General features: G+C 34.7%; 3 protein-coding genes across 8 annotated transcripts in view; 1 reads left to right on the top strand and 2 right to left on the bottom strand.

Annotated features, from left to right (window-relative positions):
- The first annotated feature begins 268 nt into the window (after window positions 1–268).
- LOC118750870 (gastrula zinc finger protein XlCGF67.1-like) lies at window positions 269–1,975 on the top strand. 4 transcript variants are annotated; one of them, XM_036485605.1, is made up of 4 exons: window positions 269–603; window positions 665–750; window positions 1,248–1,779; window positions 1,846–1,975. In XM_036485605.1, exons 2-4 carry the CDS (start codon window positions 732–734, stop codon window positions 1,958–1,960), a joined length of 666 nt encoding a protein of 221 aa, XP_036341498.1. In that variant the 5' UTR covers window positions 269–603; window positions 665–731; the 3' UTR covers window positions 1,961–1,975. The 4 variants fall into 4 exon arrangements, with proteins under 4 accessions (XP_036341498.1, XP_036341499.1, XP_036341497.1 ...); XM_036485606.1 differs by lacking the exon at window positions 665–750; XM_036485604.1 differs by having other exon boundaries at window positions 269–750.
- Window positions 1,976–2,007: 32 nt separating this feature from the next.
- LOC118750869 (zinc finger protein 623-like) lies at window positions 2,008–4,365 on the bottom strand. The gene is made up of 7 exons (XM_036485603.1): window positions 3,895–4,365; window positions 3,729–3,804; window positions 3,334–3,666; window positions 2,981–3,268; window positions 2,653–2,916; window positions 2,321–2,591; window positions 2,008–2,256 (listed from the first exon to the last, which is right to left on the bottom strand). Exons 1-7 carry the CDS (start codon window positions 4,288–4,290, stop codon window positions 2,049–2,051), a joined length of 1,836 nt encoding a protein of 611 aa, XP_036341496.1. The 5' UTR covers window positions 4,291–4,365; the 3' UTR covers window positions 2,008–2,048.
- Window positions 4,366–9,989: 5,624 nt separating this feature from the next.
- LOC118750868 overlaps window positions 9,990–18,658 on the bottom strand; it is a 34,450-nt gene continuing 25,781 nt past the window's right edge. For all 3 annotated transcript variants that reach the window (XM_036485601.1, XM_036485600.1, XM_036485602.1), the window contains exons 5-10: window positions 16,292–16,497; window positions 16,034–16,226; window positions 13,939–14,170; window positions 11,119–12,030; window positions 10,916–11,055; window positions 9,990–10,844 (exon numbers count right to left, since the gene is read on the bottom strand). In XM_036485601.1, coding sequence (XP_036341494.1) covers window positions 10,644–10,844; window positions 10,916–11,055; window positions 11,119–12,030; window positions 13,939–14,170; window positions 16,034–16,226; window positions 16,292–16,497 — 1,884 coding nt within the window. In that variant the 3' untranslated portion in view covers window positions 9,990–10,643. The remainder of the gene's footprint in view (window positions 10,845–10,915; window positions 11,056–11,118; window positions 12,031–13,938; window positions 14,171–16,033; window positions 16,227–16,291; window positions 16,498–18,658) is intronic.

Here is an 18,658-nt window from a genome sequence, read left to right as displayed (position 1 = left end):
GTAAATAAGACGTCATCAAAATCCAAAATGAAGATGCATTACTTATGCAAGGACTGTGTACATGAGCTAATAAATGCATTCAGATTCATAAGAAAAGCACAAAAGTCTGATCAGGAGCTATGTAGAAATGACACTGGATGTAAGAATCAATCGGAACGTTTCGAGTTAATAAATATGCAAGAGTACGATGATTCCAATTGTTGCGAATCTGAGCAAGTAACACATGAAGAGGTATATATATATATGAACATATGTTTGCATGCATGTGAAATATTTAATAAATCTTTAATCTTGAAAAAAAAAATTGTCTGCATTGAAAGCATTTAGCTATTGAATACTTAATTGAAGAACAAAGAGAAGCTCACGATTTAGACACTTTGAATAGTTCCCCCGAAAATCGACAGTCTACAAACAATTTTAGAGAAGATGGAGTCACCGATATAACAGACTCGGAGAATTATTTACTCACGGAAATAGAAGAAACAGAATTATGGCATTTAAAGGATTCCAAAAAGAATGAATGTTTAGAGGAACGCCTCAAATATAAACCCAACAGCATCGATGATCCGGAAAAGGAATTATCACGAATGGCTCCAGAAATAGGTAAGCAAAGTGCTACCAACGCATGTGGAGCATCTTCTATGATTATTTGCGAATACTGCAGTAAACCATTAAAGGGAAATCAATACAAGCGACATATATCTCGGTTTCACTCCAAAAATGAACAAATAATGCTTAGTTACGCATGCCGTAAGTTTATATTAAAATAATCATATATTTATCGTATTTTTCCTAAATCGGTAAAGAATCGAAAATTTTTTGCTCAACAAGTACATATGTACATTTCATTAACTGGATAAACAAAGTTATGTACTTTCGTTATAGGGATATTATCTTCTATGAAATTTCAAAATTGTTTCTAGTTAACCAAAGGCGCGATCTAAAGAATTTAAATAATAAATTCTGCAATTTTATAGTTTCTGTATATAAAAAAACTGCGCATAAATATTTCCTGCCCATAAATAAATATATTTATTTTAAAGCCCTTGAGCTTGTACTTTACGGACTACTTATAGACTTCGGTAAAGCTCCGATTAGTTTTGTTTTGAATAATATTGGATTTGGAAAAGTGGTGAATGCACAAGAAAATGTTAATGCATAACATTTATTCAAGTTTCAATGATGTGTTCCGCACTTTTTTTAAGTAATTGTTTTGTGAAAAAAATACGGTTTTCTTTGTTGTTCAGCGTCTACCTTTGAAGATGCAGTTGGATTGAAGAGGCACGAAGAGACCCATCAGGCGAATAGAAAGAGGTCTATAAGTTGCAACGAGTGCCAGCGAAAATTTTTTACTCAACATGCATACAAAACCCATATTAAAACTCATGAAGAAAACCGGGAACCCCAATTCAAATGTGACCAGTGCGAAAAAACTTTCTTTTACAAAGGCGGTCTAAAGCTTCATAAACAATGTCATACTGGGCTTTCGTTGAAATGTAAAGTTTGCTCAAAGCAGTATCCGCGGCCTGTTGATCTTGAAATCCATCTAAGAAGTCATTCTGGTGAACTACCATACAAGTGTCCGAAATGCAACAAATGTTTCAAGTATGTTCATGTTTTGAATAAGCACGTCCGGCATCATGAAGGTCATCGTTATAAATGCAACTTGTGTGGAAAAGAGTACGCTCATCAATCAACAATGCTACAGCATCGTAAAGAGCACACAGGCTTACCGTTGCGATGCTCTATATGCGACAAGGGATTTGTAAAAAAATCAAAGTACGTTTGGAATAAACATGTATCAATGTATATTCTATTTGATAAGTTTCGCCATATTACTTTTAGGATGCGACGCCATATCGGCGGTGTTCATAAAGTGACGGATGTCGAGGAAATCGATCAGCTTATTGTAAAAGTAAAAACAAAAAGCATTTACCGGGGACGTGTAACGGAGATATAATCATTAATAATAAGATAAGATATAATCATTAAAAACATTATAATAAGTTTAGATTTCAATTACATTTATTTATTCTCAAACATAAGTATCAATTAAGTTTAACCAACATTTCCTCTATGTCGTTTGCCACATCTCCACCACTATCCTTTACTTCAATCTCTTTCATAACACTGTCCGCTTGTACTAAAGTAAGTTTTTTTCTATGTAAAGGTTTCGGTGTTTGTAATTTTGTAACTTTAAGAAGTTCCTCTTCTGTCAGATCAATAAGATGCGTCGATTTAAGGTGTACTTTAAATCTGTGAACATATAAATTATTTACAATTAATAAACTCAATATTCCAAAAGCAGAATTTGGGTTACTTTTGTTTGGAGGGATATCCCCGCCCGCAATAACTGCACGGAAAAGGCATTTCGCTGTGTACAAAAGAATGTTCTTGCAAAGCTTTTGTTGAAGTGAATAGCTTTCCACATTCTTCACATTGTAGCTTCAATCCTTGGTGTCTCCACATGTGTGTGCGCAGGTGCCCTTTTATAGCGAATTTTTTTCCGCACACTTCACATTCAAACGGATACTCTCGAGTATGGAATCGCATGTGTACATTTAATTCATATTGGCGTACAAATTGCTTCCCTGAAATTTTTCGTATTGTTTTTAACGTGCAATATCTAACTTGTTCGAAGTTAATACAAACCGCATTGATCACAATTTATTGTATCGCCTTTATGAAGGCGGATGTGATTTTCCAGAGCTACTTTACTGACATAAACTTTATCGCAATAGTCACATTGGTGAAGTTGTCGCTCGTTACGATGTACATCACAATGCAAGCGCAGGTAGTGTTGTGTGGAAAATCGCTTACCACATATTTGACAGGCATCAGATTTGACACTAACTTCTTTGCGTTGGTGGTACTTATGATGCGTATTTAATAAGGTCTGAGAGAAGAACGTTTTATCTAAGAAGAATGCAAAAGGCACCTTTGTTTAAATCAATCATGTTCATAATAGATTCTAACTGACCGCAAAAGTTACAAGGGTAGGTAATCGAATTGTCGTGAGTTCGACGCACATGGTCTTCCATTTTAACTTCCAGACATCGATATTCACATTCACTGCACTGTATAATCTTCGAATGATTGTTTTTTATGTGTTGACGTATTGTTTCTCCTTTAGTTACTTTTTGATGGCAAATTTTGCAAATAGAAGCTTTTCCATCAAAGGCTTTATGAGTTCGAGAATGAAGCAATAGCTTTCGACGAGTTTCAAATGATTGAAGGCAAGTTGAACAGTAGAAGGCAGAGTTCAAATCTATGAGAAGATAAGTATTAGCTTTGTTTGAACATAAAGTGCGTATTGAATGTTTTTGTTTTTACCGATTTCATTATCATCGATGATGATTTTCTCTGTATTAACATCATCCTCTTCGAAACTCTCATGGGTTATATTTCCACCATCTATGCCAACGTCCATTAACTCCAAGATGGAATGCTTTTCGGCTTCTATTAATGGTGCAGATTCATTTGTTATCGTTTCATTCAGCGAATCATTATCCTTTTCATTATTTTCTGAATAATCGATATTCAAGTTTCTATTCAAAGAGTCCTCTTCGATTAGTTTTATTGATAAAATAGGAGAGCTTGTATTATGGCTATGCTCAAATTTCGGGTTAAAATAAGAGCCACAATGTAAACAAAGCACCATCAACGCTAATGCAATACATAAAACTTGATATGAAAGTTCTTAATATAATCATTTCATTGCACATTACCTTGGTTTTCCGTTTCTTGCGTGGTTATATTGTCATTTCCATCTTCCTCCTCTTTTAAAGTTGTTACGACATTTTTCTGTAAAAGCAATTAATGTTTTTGGTTATCCAGGAAACTGTTTTAAGTTTTATTACAGCTTTTATACTTAAAAATTCAGCAACTTCTTACATCATCGCTGACTGATGACAATACTTCCTCATCTGCTACTTCGAATTCTGTTTCATATTCTTCAAAATCACCAAGAAGCACAATGCTTACATTTTCTTTGCTTTCTAGGCTACCTTTTAAAATTGTATCTGCATATACAGATTTCTTAATGAAGTTCCAAGCAACATCTAATTCAAACCCGCATTGTTCACAAATACTTTGAGGCATTTCCTCCTCTCGATCAGCTGCTGCTAATTGCGTACAAGTTCGGAAGCAATCCATATATGTAGTAAACATGCTTGATTGATGAGTCTCCAAGTGGAAGCTCTCAGGATTGCTTTGCTCGAAAGGAGTCTCCAGATCTATATAGGATAATGAAGTTTTGAGGCATACTCGACAGATCGGAACTATATCCATAAATAAACTCTAGTTAAATCTATCAGCTTTTATTTAATGCAATAATACACCAAATATAAGTAAATAAACACAAAATTTACAAAAGTGTGCAAAATGTCAACACAGCGCCCTAAAGATGAGTATAAATAAATTATCGACCTTATAATCGATAGGAATTATAAAGTACACAATAAAAAAATTCTAGTTCTTTTTCCTATTTTTAAGAAAAGGGTGTGAGGTGAAAAACATTCCTACCAAAAGAACTTCACACAAAATGTGACTAGGTGATTAAACTCCATCTAAATTGACGGCTATATATACGTATATCATATATTACGTCGGAATGGGCGGGCCGAAATTAATGTTTATCACATGCACGCGTTGCTAAAAGAATACACTTTTGTTTAAAAGTACATTTATAAATTTAACATTAACTAATTCTATGTTGAAATACCATCAATTGCTGGTTACAAAGCTACTTATTACGTGTTTATTTACCACGTGTACATGTTGCCAGAGGATCATACTTGACAAAAGAAAGGTGTTCTGTGAAAAAGGTGTTACGCCCGATTCCTTCGACAACACAGAAAGGAGAATTCTTTTTAGTAAGGGTTATAATCCTTAAGCTCGACCAGAGGCCGCCTACGAAGAAAGAACTTTTTCAATGGAAGCCCCTAGATAGAGCCTGGGGTCCTCACTTTTATGCACAAGAAATATTAAATACATTTGGCGGCCCTACTCTTGTCCGGCGATACGGAAAGGCTCAAGTTATTGCCTTCATCTACTCAAAACAAGCAGAAACGCAGGTAAAAATTTTAATTTTTGCCCATTTTTGTAAGAACTCCCAATGGACCTGTATGGCGCCTCGGCAGTTGGGAGTTAAATTTTTGAAAACGGCAGTTCATGCCCTCTCTAAAATGGGGTGTGGGAGGTGCCACGCTCCCTCCCTTCCGCTCACCACGCACACAACGATTTGCCGTAAAGTAAAGTTTCCCTTAAATTGATTTTGAAAAAGGGTAGAAAAGGCTATTTCTTATTAAAGATGAAGAATTCCATACATTCTCTTAAGTCTAATAGTGCAACTCCAAAACAAGCTTTTCAGGCGTTCCGCGCTTTTCAGGCTTTCAGCAATAGCTGACTTGTATAGTTGAAAGCCTGAAATGCGAAAAAAAGATTATTGTGGAGTTGTACTCTAATAACGGCTGTACTACTTTAAACTTAGCAAAAAAAAAATCAGCTCAATACAAAAAAAAGCGCGAAAATTTTGGGAATTGAAATATAAAAGTTTAAACTATGGAAAATTCAATTAAACTCGCGTTTTTTTAAGACTAGCTGGTAAAAAACTAACAGTTTTGCTGGTTGTTGTCTCATTTACAAAAATTCAAACCTGAATGAGAAAACTTTAGTTTCGGAAATCACCAATTTGATATAAAAAATCTTAAAAAATTGTTTGGGCTGAACATATAGCATTATAATATATTATTAATTCATAATTTGATCATAAATTTATTTTAAATATGTTCGATCAAATATAATAAATCAATAATTTTGCTTAACAAATATATTGTGTTACTCAACTAAAAATTACAGTTGATTTGACAGATTTCAACTGGAAAAGTTTGAATGTAATATAGAACTCGAGATCAGTGAGCCTTAAAACGTAGTACGTTTACTTCTTGAGAAATTCTCCTTACTTTTAGAGAAATTGACAGCTCATTCGACAGCTGTCAAATCTCAAAGTTTTAATTTCACGCAAAATTCGTGACTAGCGTGTCTAAAAACCTTATCAGTAGCATTTAAAAAAACATATTCTTATTATCAGAAAAATTAACAGTCAATTTGACAGCTGACAACTCTCAAAGCTTTAATTTGATGTAAAATTCGTGATGAGCATGTTTAAAAACCTTATCAGTAACGTTTTCAAAAAGATTCTCTGATTTTTTAAGGAAATTGGCAGTCCGTTTGACAGCTGTCGACTGTCAAAATTTTATTTTGACATAAAATTCGTACCTAAAATCCTAATAAGTGGTATTTTCAAAGAGGTTTTCTTATTTTTAGAGAAATTAGCAGTTGATTTGACAGCTGTCAACTGTCAAACTAAAAATTTTATGGCACATTCAGATTTAGCATAACAAAAATACTACGATGATGCATTTTTATTATAATCGTAACAGCCCTTCTAATTTTTTGCTTCTCCGAACACTGTGTCCCATACAATTTTTAAATTGGGACTTGGCAACTTTTCACTCTAAGCTAGCGATTTGTACTTAGGTAGTCCGATATTTTAAGAAACGAATTATTTTTAATTGGTCCTGCTTCCTGCAACAAAATATAATTTTTCAGAAAAAGTGGACTTAGCAACTTTTTACTCTTAGCTAGCGATATGCAGTTTTAGAAAGTAGACTAAACAAGTTATGTAAAAAATACCACAATTCGTTTGCTTTTTAACTGGCAAGAATCTAATTACCATCGGAGTGGTTCGTTTTCGGTGATAAAGAACTAGTCCTGAACCTGAAATTTGTTTCACTTGTTAGGATTTTCCATGCAGGGTATACTTACTGTAGTTACTACCACACTATTTTAATTCCATAAATACATACAGATGCGCCTGTTAACATACATACCATTTACCACACTCACATACATATGTATGTATGTATGTATTTATTTTAATAGTTGTACACTGTGGTTCATTTCATTGAATTAAAATTTATTTTAAACAATTTTTTTTCTGTTATTTTTGCTAATCTACAGTAAATAGTACATAGTAAGATACTCCTAGGTGCATGCGGGTGGTGTAAATAGTAACAAATAGTTTACAGTTGCACTTTCTAAATTTAAAACAAATGCAAGACATTCAATATTCAACATTCAACATTCGATAAGTTAAGCTTCTCAAGCTACATACTTACTCCTCACATATTCACATACATATTTATGTATATGTATGTATGTGTACTTACTTATGCATAGAGGTATAAGCACATACCTATGTATTTATATATACGAATCTACATTGGGTAAATCCATATCAAATCGACCAATGGTTGGAGTTGACCCCCTTTGGTCTAGATGAATTTTGGTCAGGACTTTTATTTTATCATATAAATTTTTGCCAAAGCAATAACAAAAAAAAAATTCGAAAGTTCCAAATTTCACAATTTCTAAAATTTTGGAAGTTTGTTTTTTCAATATATTTTAAAAACTATTGTAGCTATAAAAATGAATAAAAACTATATTTACAAAATGCGAAAAATAAAACGAATTACAGAATTTTTAAATTAAATAAAACATAAACGCAAAATCTTGTACAAATTTTTGGCTTACTTTTTTATACAACACCTCTCTAACTGATCTTAAAGAGCATGAAATTTTCAAAAATGCGTTTTTTCTTTAAAGATATTAATTTTTGAACGTGGAATAAATATTTATTGCAAACTAAATTAAAAACAAATTAAAATTATATAAAACTGTTTAAGATAACTTTAAAAAGATAATAAAAATCAAACTTCAAAGTTAAAAACGCCTTGAAAATTTCAGGATCATTTAAGATCAGTTGAAGGTTTTTTTGTAAGTTTTTGGTTTAACGATTTTTTTTTTTTTCAAAATGTTGTATATTTGTTTGTAAACATACATACATATTTTTTCTTTATAGGCCTAAATATATAAACCATTGTAACTATAACAATTTTCGAGATATTAAAAACAAAAACTTGCGAAATCCCGGAAATTATGAAATTTAGAATTTTGTACATATTTAATAACCTTCGAAACATTTTTTTTCCTTTGGCAGATCTTCGTTATATGGCAAAAGAAAAGGTCTGACCAAAATTTATCCAAATCAAAAATTGCCTCTTCCAACCATTAGTCGATTTTACGTGGATTGACCCATTTGCATGTAAAAAATATACACATTTTTGTTTGCGCTATGATTCCGCATCCGCACCCCCGTTTTGCAATTTTTTCTTCAACATTAGCGCTGGACATATACACACACACACACACACAAATGTACAATATAAATTTACAAATATGTGTACGTACGCATGATTACACATTATCATTTTTAAGTCTTAGCACAGAAATAAACTTACACATTTGTAATTAAATTATTTACTCTCACTCTCACAACAATTTACTTATTATATACAACAATAGTCCCTAACTAACTAATTTAATTGTAATTTGAACAGTCTTTGTTTCGTTTTACTATGTATTACGCTAATAAATACCTACAACATTTTCGTTGTTATTACTATTTTATTTTTACTTAAAGTAAATATGTACTTATTTCTACTATTTAACAATTTTTTATATATATATTTATGTAAGTATTATGAAAACCTCATACATAATATATGTATGTATGTACGTACATATATACATACGTACATATGTACATGTAATAGAAGCGAGTGTAACGCTCTTACAAAAGTTATATATGTATGTAAGTATTTATTTAAATACACGGGCAGGTGAACATATTTACATACATGCATATGAAAACCTGTAAGTACGACTATAAAATCGAATTATTCCTTAATCATTTAAGTAAGTTTTTTATGCTCTCGCATTCACAAAGATATATAGTAGTTGCAACATTTATGCATGGCCACCCTTACATACATATGTACATACAGTTTAAATATCAAGAGAAATATGTTTAATTACATACATACATGTGCGTACATACAATACAATACATAAGTCCTTATATGCTTACGTACATAATTAAGCATTTGCAATTTAGGGCCAGTTTCTCATGTCTGGTTAACTAAGTGCAGGTTAGACATTGTTATCGATGTCTTCGACTTCATCCATACAACAGGGAGTCGATAACGTCGCTAAAGATGTTTAACATGTAGTTAGTGCTAACCAGACATTGAGATACTGGCCCTTACTCTCTTTTAGGGCCGTTTGCCCCATGTCTGGTCAATTCTAACTCCCAGTTAAACATCGTTATCGACGTTATCGACACCCAGCAGTGTTAACTAGACGTGGTGAAAACGGCCCTTAAGTAGGGTGTAAATTTTAAAATAAATACACATACATACATATGTACATGTATTTTGCTTTAACATACATACATATACAGATAGATAGACTATAGATTATTTTCAATTTGCATAAATGCAGTTGCATATGTACATATATATATATATGGGCTAATCCATGTCAAATCGACCAATGGTTGGAATCGGTCATTTTTGACAATTTCAGTATTTCCGAGAGTTTGCAAGTTTATTTTTTGACTATATATCTCAAAAACTATTATAGTTACAAAAACGTCAACCAATTTTTATCAGTTTAGTTCTTTTTTTTTTGTTAATTTAGATTCTGCAAAAAATATTTTTGTTAAAGCTCGAAAGTTCATATCGGTAAAAATACCTTGAAAATTGCAGGATCTTTTCAAATCAGTCAAAGTTTTAAAAACAAAGTTGCTTTTACGTTTTTTTAAATTGGATTTGTATTTTCAGATTTTTTTGATATTTGTTTTTTATATAGCCCCGAATATCAAAATAAAACGAGACCAGCAAAAAATTGTTGAACTATAATAGTTTTTGAGACCAAAAAAAATTAACTTGCAGATCCGGGAAATTTTTAACTCGCTAAAAAAATTTCTATTTTTTCTTGTGGCAGAACTTTTTTTTTATATGATAAACGAAAAGTTCTAACCAAAATCCATAAAAATCAAGAATAGTCGATTCCAAATATTGGCCGATTTAATATGGATTGACACTCATAAGTGACTATAGTATGCACCAGTGTACTGCACAAGCCGATTCATTTACGTTTTTAAGCTACTTGAAAAAAGTACAAGCGGAAGTATGATACACACTTTATGCACATACATAACTATGTACTTAATATGCATGTGCAATTTAAAAATCACTCATACGCTATGGTGAGACACTGCCAAAAGCGTAATTGATATGGCACCCTCACATTGTATGGTACGTATGTATGCATTTCACACATCTACAATGTATGTATGTATGCAGTGCATGCATACAAATGTACAACTGCTTTTCTTTTCCATTAAAAAATAAAAACTACATATTTTTAGAGATATTTTCATAAAAAATGAGGTAGTTGGCAACCAAGTGCCGACCATCTTGATAGATTTGTGTGGAGAATATCATTTCCGTTTCGCTTCTTGTAGAGGCGTCATTTGTCATAAGTATTTTTTGTATTCCTTGAATTGATGATCTTTCGTTCTGTAACCTGTGTTATCTATATGTATGCCATAAAAGTGTGAAACCTCAAACAAAAAATTCGATGCAGTTGCATCTTGCCGAGCATGCGTCTTGGCATTCGACCCATCATTGGCTACAACGAAATAAACATCACCATCATTTTGTAGGCAACAAAATTTAGTTTTCCCCCGTCTGCTCATCATTATCATCGTCACTATGTTGTTGCAATGGCATTTGTTGTTGATTACTTGTAAGTGACGCTAGCGGCGTTAATGCTGTTAGTGTCGTGGCTAGCATGCTTTCCCTCGTATTTTGTTTTTGAACCTCGTATTCACTTTTGATGTCTACGTAGATTTTACTTTGCATTTGGTGTTCCTCCTTAAAATTTAAAAACGTAAATAATTAGTAGTAAAATATGCAAAAACAAAAGAACACATCATCCACCATACCATTATTTCGTCAATCCTTCGAGTGGAATTAGGCATCTCGTACTTATTACTCGCGTCCCTTAGCTCAATTGCTGCATTCAGTTGTTCATCCAGCGTTCTACCTAATTGGTCCAAGGAGCTTGAAAGCACATGCTCGATTTCTGTATGTAAATCAATCAATTTGAATAAAAGCGAAATAATAATGGCAAAAACCTATTTAGTACCTGTGCTCTTTAAACGCTTTTTGGGTAGCCTTAATTCTTGACCGGACATCGCTTCGCTACTGCGCTTATTTCCAGCTACGTCTGCAGCAATGCCAACGACTGTGGCGTGTGTGGTAGGCGGAGGCGCAGGTGAAGAGCAGCTTGCTAGTTGACTTTCCAGTGTTTGACAATAGTTACAATAGTCTTCTTTCATACCCGCACATAAACAGCTGTCGCGAAGTGGAGTTGCTCCAGCCGACTCAGCTTGCAAATCAAATTGCGTTCCACCCTCACAGTCATCTGTTTCTTTCGAATGTGATGGTGTATTGCTTTGCAAGTGCTTAACTACAGTTACGTTGACTACATCTGCACCTTTCGATATGGATGTTTTGACGGAAGAAGCTTCGGGCGGCACCAGCGCAAGCGGTGGAGTTTTCGCTGATCTTCCGAAATGAAAGGCTGCCGCACGTATCGATGAGTATAGTGTTGGAGGGGTGGTGGTGGTGTTATAATGATGCATTGCTGCCGCAGATGTTGTTGGACCGAATTCTGGAGACATATGTTCGCTGCCATAACTCTCTGTGGACGAGTCGCCATCATCCTCTCCGTCTTCTGCCATTGGCGATTTTTGTAAGTTTTGTATAAGGCATAGAACCGCTTTTTCCAGTTGTTGGGGATTCTTCGAGGCTGGCTCATCCACGGAGGATTGTGGAATTTTCGTATTTACAATCATAGAAAATTTATTTTTCATCTCTTGAATTCGCTGTTTGCCCTCCTCTTCGCTGAGCAGTGTATTTATGCAAATGAAAGAATGCACCTTTTTTGTTTCTTTATGGACTTCCAGGTAGCCTTTTGAGCGCAGATAAATAAAGTGACCGTTGCGGGTTATGAGTCTGTAGGTGGACTCTCCAGATGAACTATAGCAATCGTACACTGCAAATACGCACCCACACAGAAGAATATGTATGAATGAATTGGCATATGCTTTTTAAAAAAACAATACACACATGTGTACAGTAACTCACATAATTGATCACACGGTGATTTTATAAAATAATTACCATGTTTCTCATAATAAATTGGTTTCGATATCTTTTCGTAAAAACTATTTTATACCATAACAATCAAAATTTCCAAATAAAAAAAATTTAATCTAAACTTCCAGTTTGAAGAATCTTGGTAGCGCCATTGATTTTTGGTGTTTTCTTTTTTAATTTTAGTCCCTTTAACTTCTTTATATAATGCATAGGTTTTATAAGAATTCTTGTTGATCTAATAAATTCGTTTCCAAAGACTGGAATCTTATGTACTTTGCTGCTTGTGCCACTTACTGCGATATAAACATTCTTAGCATTGCGTATAAGGTCATATCGATGATAATTTGTGGAATAACTGAAGCCTCCAACAAGCCAATTGGGAGACACCTACTTTTCGTCAATTTTAAAGCCGCTTCGGATAGCGCGAAGAAAAGTGGCCTGCCTCATATACCCGTAGTTGTGTATGTAACGCATACGCCCCGTAGCACCAATTGCAGTCTCTAACACAGTGCTGTCCAACCGGTAGTTCGCGACCTGTATTTTAGGCGCCCCAAAAACAAATATGTATGGGCAGAAGAATACTCTGTATCGAACTACGCTATTTCCGGTTGTAAATACGAAAGTGTAACTTGCAAATGAATGCTTCAGCGCGAGCTTTGCTCTTATGCGTGATATGAAAAAAAAAAATTTCAGAACCAAAATTTAATAAAAAAAATCACCGTTAAGTCCTAGCTACTTCCAACTTACACTTTAATAGGTTTGTTCGTCGAAAATCCAGCAAGAATTATCCAACACTCAAAACATCAGAGAGTAAGAAAAAATTTTCTCAAATTCTCTCTCATGTTGAGAAACTTGCAAATTTCTGCACGAACGCAAATTTGCAGGAATTTGCAAGTTTCCCTGCCAGCTGGCGTCCACGGTTGCATTTCAAACATAAACATTTTTTTATAGAATTTTTAAAATTCTTTCGGATGGCCAAAACCAAGATATACATGTATATTTCTTGTTGTTCTGACTTTCTTTAACATACATTTCAATTTCTTCATCGTACTAGCTGTCGGGTTTCTTAAATCGACTCTGGTTGCAATTGCATTCCGATAGCGAATACCATTTTTTTTTCGTCCGAATTAAGTTCAAATCATTGGAATTAACTAAATTAATTATATCAACAATTATTTACTTTTTGTTTTTCATAAAAAAAATCGCTCGTGTTTATAAATTTTTAAATTTAACGAACTAATTTATTCAAATTATTGAAGACAAAAATGCAACCATGCGCCACAACCACATGTTTTTCGTGTTTGCAAATTCTTGCTGGCAAAATTTTTTCCAGCAAGAATTTGCAACATCTCTCCAAGAGAACTGTCACTTTGCTCTCACAATTTTTGAGTGTTGGATAATTTTTTGGTCTGCACGAACGCGATTTGGGCAAAAATCGTGATAATTCGTACAAATTCGTACAAATTTTTTGCTCGACGAACAAACCTAATATATGTAATACAATCAAATGGGCTATAAAACTGCACACCGGAAAGAGGCCGAAACATTATGGTAAAAAAGTTGGAAATTTAGATGACATTTTTTTGAATTTGCCTAAATTGGTATAAAAAAGATTTTTATAAAAAAATAACGAAAACAATTTATTATAAAAAATATTAGGCCCTATTATGGTTGTCGCCTACGCTGACTACAGTATTTTAGCGAGGAGCACCTTTCCATAGGGCCGTTTGTAAAAAATTGCCAAGTGATCAATAATGTGAGTTACTGTATTTATAGCTCGTATTTGGGTATGCGATGTACTTACTTTGGCGCAGAGCTACAATAACCCATCGCACATCATCCTGGTGCATAAAGGTGAACGGACTCAAGCCTCGTACTTCGTCTGTCATGTAACCGGCTACAAGTCCAATTCTTTGGTCGCAGTCAATAATACTGCCATCAATTAAGTGTCTTGTTTTGTACTCCATTGAGTTGGCTGCCGTGACGCAGTTTATTACTTTGGGTAGACGAATTATACGCGCCGTTGCAATTAACACCTAAAGGAAAATTAGGGCAGGGTTATTTCATATATCTAAGGGTAACAGCGATGGTCACAATTATATTCACAAATTTAGTTATGTAGTATAAACAAGTTACATACATATATCTACATATGTACATACAGTAAATATGTAGAAACTATGTAAATATGAGTTAATTTTTGAAAATGTGATGACACAGTGTAAAAGCCATTTTAGGGACGTAATGATCCCAACTGGAATGGAATGTATTAGGCCCGTACGGTATAGCCAAAAAATATTTTGCCACTTATTTCTATCATTACAAAACTTCTCATAAAAAATAAATAATCATTAGGAGTCAAATCAGGACGCATATCGCATATTGGCGGTAGCTCCAAATACTTTTTAATGCATATTGATCGTTATGTTTCGACGCTTCCATTTTATATGTAGGTCTGAAACAAAAAATTAGCTGGGGGTGGCTAAAGAGTTAAAATACGGGGATTACGAATGAACTGAGTTGATACGCCTTCTATTTCTAATCAAAAAATACCTGATCCTGCAATGTTTTCAAGAAATTGTGCGCAACTTTCGAAATTTATTATACATAATACTGTAGTGTGTTCAAAATGTGTCTTTTACCTTCCGGACGAAATATTTCGTTGCAATCCGTTGCAAACCCCACAAAAGATTTCCTTCCCTACATTATTAACATGTTCCCAAAAATAATTATTTGTCTTTTCTGACTATAAGGAATTTCGAGTTAACAAGCTTTTTATAGAACGTCAAGATTTCCGACGTTAGATTGTCGATTTCTTACGTAGACCAGCGCCATTAAGAAACCTCACATAATGTAACAGATTGCCTGTGGAGATGTGCGGTTAAGCAGCATTTAAATAAGGCGATTTTCTAAGCGATTTAACATCGATTTCAACAAAACCGCCTGTGTAGATTGTGTTTAAATTTTCTAGAAAGCGATACAATCGCTTACAACTTTTCAGGCGATGTTAAAACGCTTAGGAAATCGCCTTGTGTAACTCAGACCCGCACGACCCTCGGTACTAATTTAAAATTGACCTGTATGGGCGGTATCGGGAAGATATGTAAAAATATGGCGGGCGGGACGGGACCAAAATCCTTTCCCGAAACTCCCGATAAAACCGCAACCCCCGCAAATTCACAAAATCATAATTAAAAACTACGTTTGAAATATGCATTTTTAATATTTCATTGAGACGAAAACGAACAGCAAAGTAAAACAAAATAATCGGAAGATGTCAGATCTTTCATTATTATTTAAAATTAATTTAAAAGACATGAACCTTCGATCGGTTTGTGAACCACGCTAGACACACAATTCGTTTCAATTTGTTATCCGTTTGTATCCTGCTTTAGAGATAGATATCGGGACCCACGGGACCCGCGGTAAAATTCTGAAAAACGTCGGGATGGGCGGGTTCGGGACTTAAAAATCCAATTTCGGGAAGGGCGGGATCGGGATTAAATATTTAGTCCCGTGCCCATCTCTAATTTCTAGTCGATTTTTCAGCGAACTAGCATCGCGCTATGCGATCATAATCACTACCAGCGATCAATTACACAAATTCTTATTTCAGTATCAATCGCTGCATCATCATTAACACCGCCATATGAATTTGTATAGTTGATCGCTTGTAGCGATTTTATTAGCATCGCGCGACGTGAATCCGCTAGGTCATGTACCTAGCCTTAGAGTTTTTACTATGCGACTAGCACTTTCATGCCTATCTGATATCCTTTCGTGTCAGACAATAAAAATAATAAAATATTAATTTAGAGGGGTTTCGTTTTCTTAATGGAGATAACATTAGCTTTCTTGCTGAGCATTTATGTATTGTGCATATGTATGTATTAACTTACAATATCATTTCCACTTATTGAGTGCAACGGTATCGTATCATCGCGAGCACGGGAACGTCGTATCATTGGTAGATTGGAGGGAAATGTGCTGACTTTAACGCCTCGCGGCGCCGCATCACTGCGTCTGAAATTTCCTTCTATCTTGACAATTTCATATGTAGTTGGTTCTGAACGGGGACCGGCCCGGGCCAATCTGTAAACGACGTACTACCATTTTAAATACACGTGTGTAAGTGGATATTTTCATTATCAATTAACCTAAGAGTGAAACTTCGCTTGTCCGCACGCAAACGTTTATCGATGTACTCCTCCTCCTCTTTGGTGCGAGGTCGTGCATCACCAGACTCATCATCGGCCTGTGTATCGAAAAGCTCATTGGCATTGGAAGGTATTAATTGTTGTTTCATTATGCTGTGATCTTCAGGATGGGTAATATTTAAAATATTTTGCCCGTATAAATCAGTCTGGAATATAATAAGAAAACGTGTACATATGTAAGTATGTGTGAGCATACAAATTTAAATAATAAATTTTAATATTTATTTACTATATTTAAATTAGAACAAGTAAGAAAGTCTAAGTTCGGGCGGAGCCGAACATTAAATACCCGGCGCAAGTATTAAATATATGTTTTTTCACCTTTCCGAAACCTTGCGCTAGATGGTAAGCCGGGGTGTATCAATTTTGAGTAAATTAGCGTCCTTCAATTTCGAAATATTGAAGTTTCAAGCATTTCTGAAATTTACCGTTCAATATTTACTGATTTATCGAAGATTTTGTATTTCTCTCCGTTATATGGGATGTGGGCGTGGTTATTGTCCGATTTTAAAAAGTTTCTGCGATTTTTTATGCTGTACCAAGGCCAACAACTGTGCCAAGTTTGGAAGAAATTGCTGCAGCGGTTACCAAGATATACACATGTAACCATAAGTGGGCGTGGCTACGCCCATTTTCCAAAAATTTATAATATTCTTATTTTTCATCTAAAACTTATTATAAATATCAATTTTGAGTGAATAATCTCCAGTAGTTACTAAAATATCGCAGTTTTCGTATTTCTGAAAATTACCGTTATATGGGAAGTAGGCGTGGTTATTGAGCGATTTTGAAAATTTTCGGCCATTTGATATGTTGTGCGAAGGCCAACAGCTGTGCTAAGTTTGGAAGGAATTGGTGCAGCGGTTACCAAGATATACACATGTAACCATAAGTGGGCGTGGCTACGCCCATTTTCCAAAAATTTATAATATTCTTATTTTTCGTCTAAAAATTATTGTAAATATCAATTTTGAGTAAATTATCTTCAGTAGTTACTAAAATATCGCAGTTTTCGTATTTCTGGAAATTACCGTTATATGGGAAGTGGGCGTGGTTAAAGTCCGATTTCGCCCATTTTCAATACCAACCTACCTTGGATTAAGGGAAACCTACGTACCAAATTTCGTTGAGATATCTCAATTTTTGCTCGAGTTATCGTGTACACGGACAGACGGACAGACGGACAGACGGACGGACAGACAGACATGGCTTAATCGATTTATTTTTTCATCCTGATCATTTATGTATACATTTGTCTATATCTATCTCGATTCGTTTTGGCTGTTACAAACAACCGTTATGTGAACAAAATTAATATACCCTTGTGCACAAGTGCGCTCGGGTATAAAAAGACCAAAAACAATTTTTAACGAAAACGATTTTTTGTTGCCTGAATCGATTCCTAATGCGGACTAGGGGCAACCGTTTAAGCAACGTGTTGAGGCAATCTGTTTCTCTTGTTCAATACACACGAGGCAACCATTGCGGCAACCTCAGTAGCGAGTGCTCTGTTATGAAATGGACATACGGAATAAAATTTTGTTTTCTACCAAAACACGCTTTCAGCTCAACTGTTTTCAATGAACTAAGCCAATAAACTCAATACCTCAATACACAACGACACACACGAGGCAACCGACACGGCAACCAACACAAAATATCAAAATATTTTGATTTTCGGGCGACGGTCGCGGTAACACGAGTTTCTATGCCCTGGTTGCGTCAACCGTTGCCTCGTGTGTAGTTATCATAAGATATTCAGAAATATGAACACCCGCTCGACGAGAATAGACAGATTTTTTTCTTCAAGAACCAAGCGTATACATTTTCTTTTTTTTTCATTTTGAAGAAGTCATGGTTTTCGAAAACAATTTAGTCCGGCAAAGGCTTCAGCTCTAATCTTTGCTACAAATTAACTTTTTGTGAATTTCCTGACCTCTATTGCCTTTTTAAAGAATTTCCAGTGACGGAGTTGTGTGTGGCGGCCGCTAAGACTGATTGGTTAGCGGTGCGTACTATCACACCGTAGGACCTGGGTTCGCTCCTCGGCAGGTATTGGCCATGAAACCGGCCATAAAAAAGCTTCACATAAAATGTATTTGCCTTTCGAAAGCGATGCAAAACTGCAGATCCCTTCATATGTGTAACAACATCAAGACGAACCTCACAATTGGCTCAGCCAAACGCCTAGAAAAAGTGTAATCGCCAAAATATTAAAAATATAAACAAGGACTGTAATGGTCGGCCGCAGTAAAGGAGACGTGATGATCAGATTTGGTATGTTATTTGTTGTTGGCCGGAAACTCC

This window comes from Rhagoletis pomonella, unplaced genomic scaffold (genome assembly GCF_013731165.1).
Source record: "Rhagoletis pomonella isolate Grant_MI unplaced genomic scaffold, Rhpom_1.0 Rhpom_scaffold_00431, whole genome shotgun sequence".
Lineage (NCBI taxonomy): Eukaryota > Metazoa > Arthropoda > Insecta > Diptera > Tephritidae > Rhagoletis > Rhagoletis pomonella.
The sequence above is the reverse complement of the archived record's forward strand: the minus strand, read 5'-3'. Positions and strand labels throughout refer to the sequence as shown.

What these genes read in the sequence shown, in the direction of transcription:
- LOC118750870 (XM_036485604.1), top strand. Translation starts at nt 588, where the DNA reads ATGGCTCCAGAAATAGGTAAGCAAAGTGCTACCAACGCATGTGGAGCA. An exon ending in AATGCTTAGTTACGCATGCC is followed by an intron (nt 751 to 1,247) that starts GTAAGTTTATAT and finishes TTTGTTGTTCAG; the next exon opens with CGTCTACCTTTGAAGATGCA. An exon ending in GGATTTGTAAAAAAATCAAA is followed by an intron (nt 1,780 to 1,845) that starts GTACGTTTGGAA and finishes TATTACTTTTAG; the next exon opens with GATGCGACGCCATATCGGCG.
- LOC118750869 (XM_036485603.1), bottom strand. Translation starts at nt 4,290, where the DNA reads ATGGATATAGTTCCGATCTGTCGAGTATGCCTCAAAACTTCATTATCC. An exon ending in TGTCATCAGTCAGCGATGAT is followed by an intron (nt 3,805 to 3,894) that starts GTAAGAAGTTGC and finishes TTGCTTTTACAG; the next exon opens with AAAAATGTCGTAACAACTTT. An exon ending in AATAAATTGTGATCAATGCG is followed by an intron (nt 2,592 to 2,652) that starts GTTTGTATTAAC and finishes GAAAAATTTCAG; the next exon opens with GGAAGCAATTTGTACGCCAA.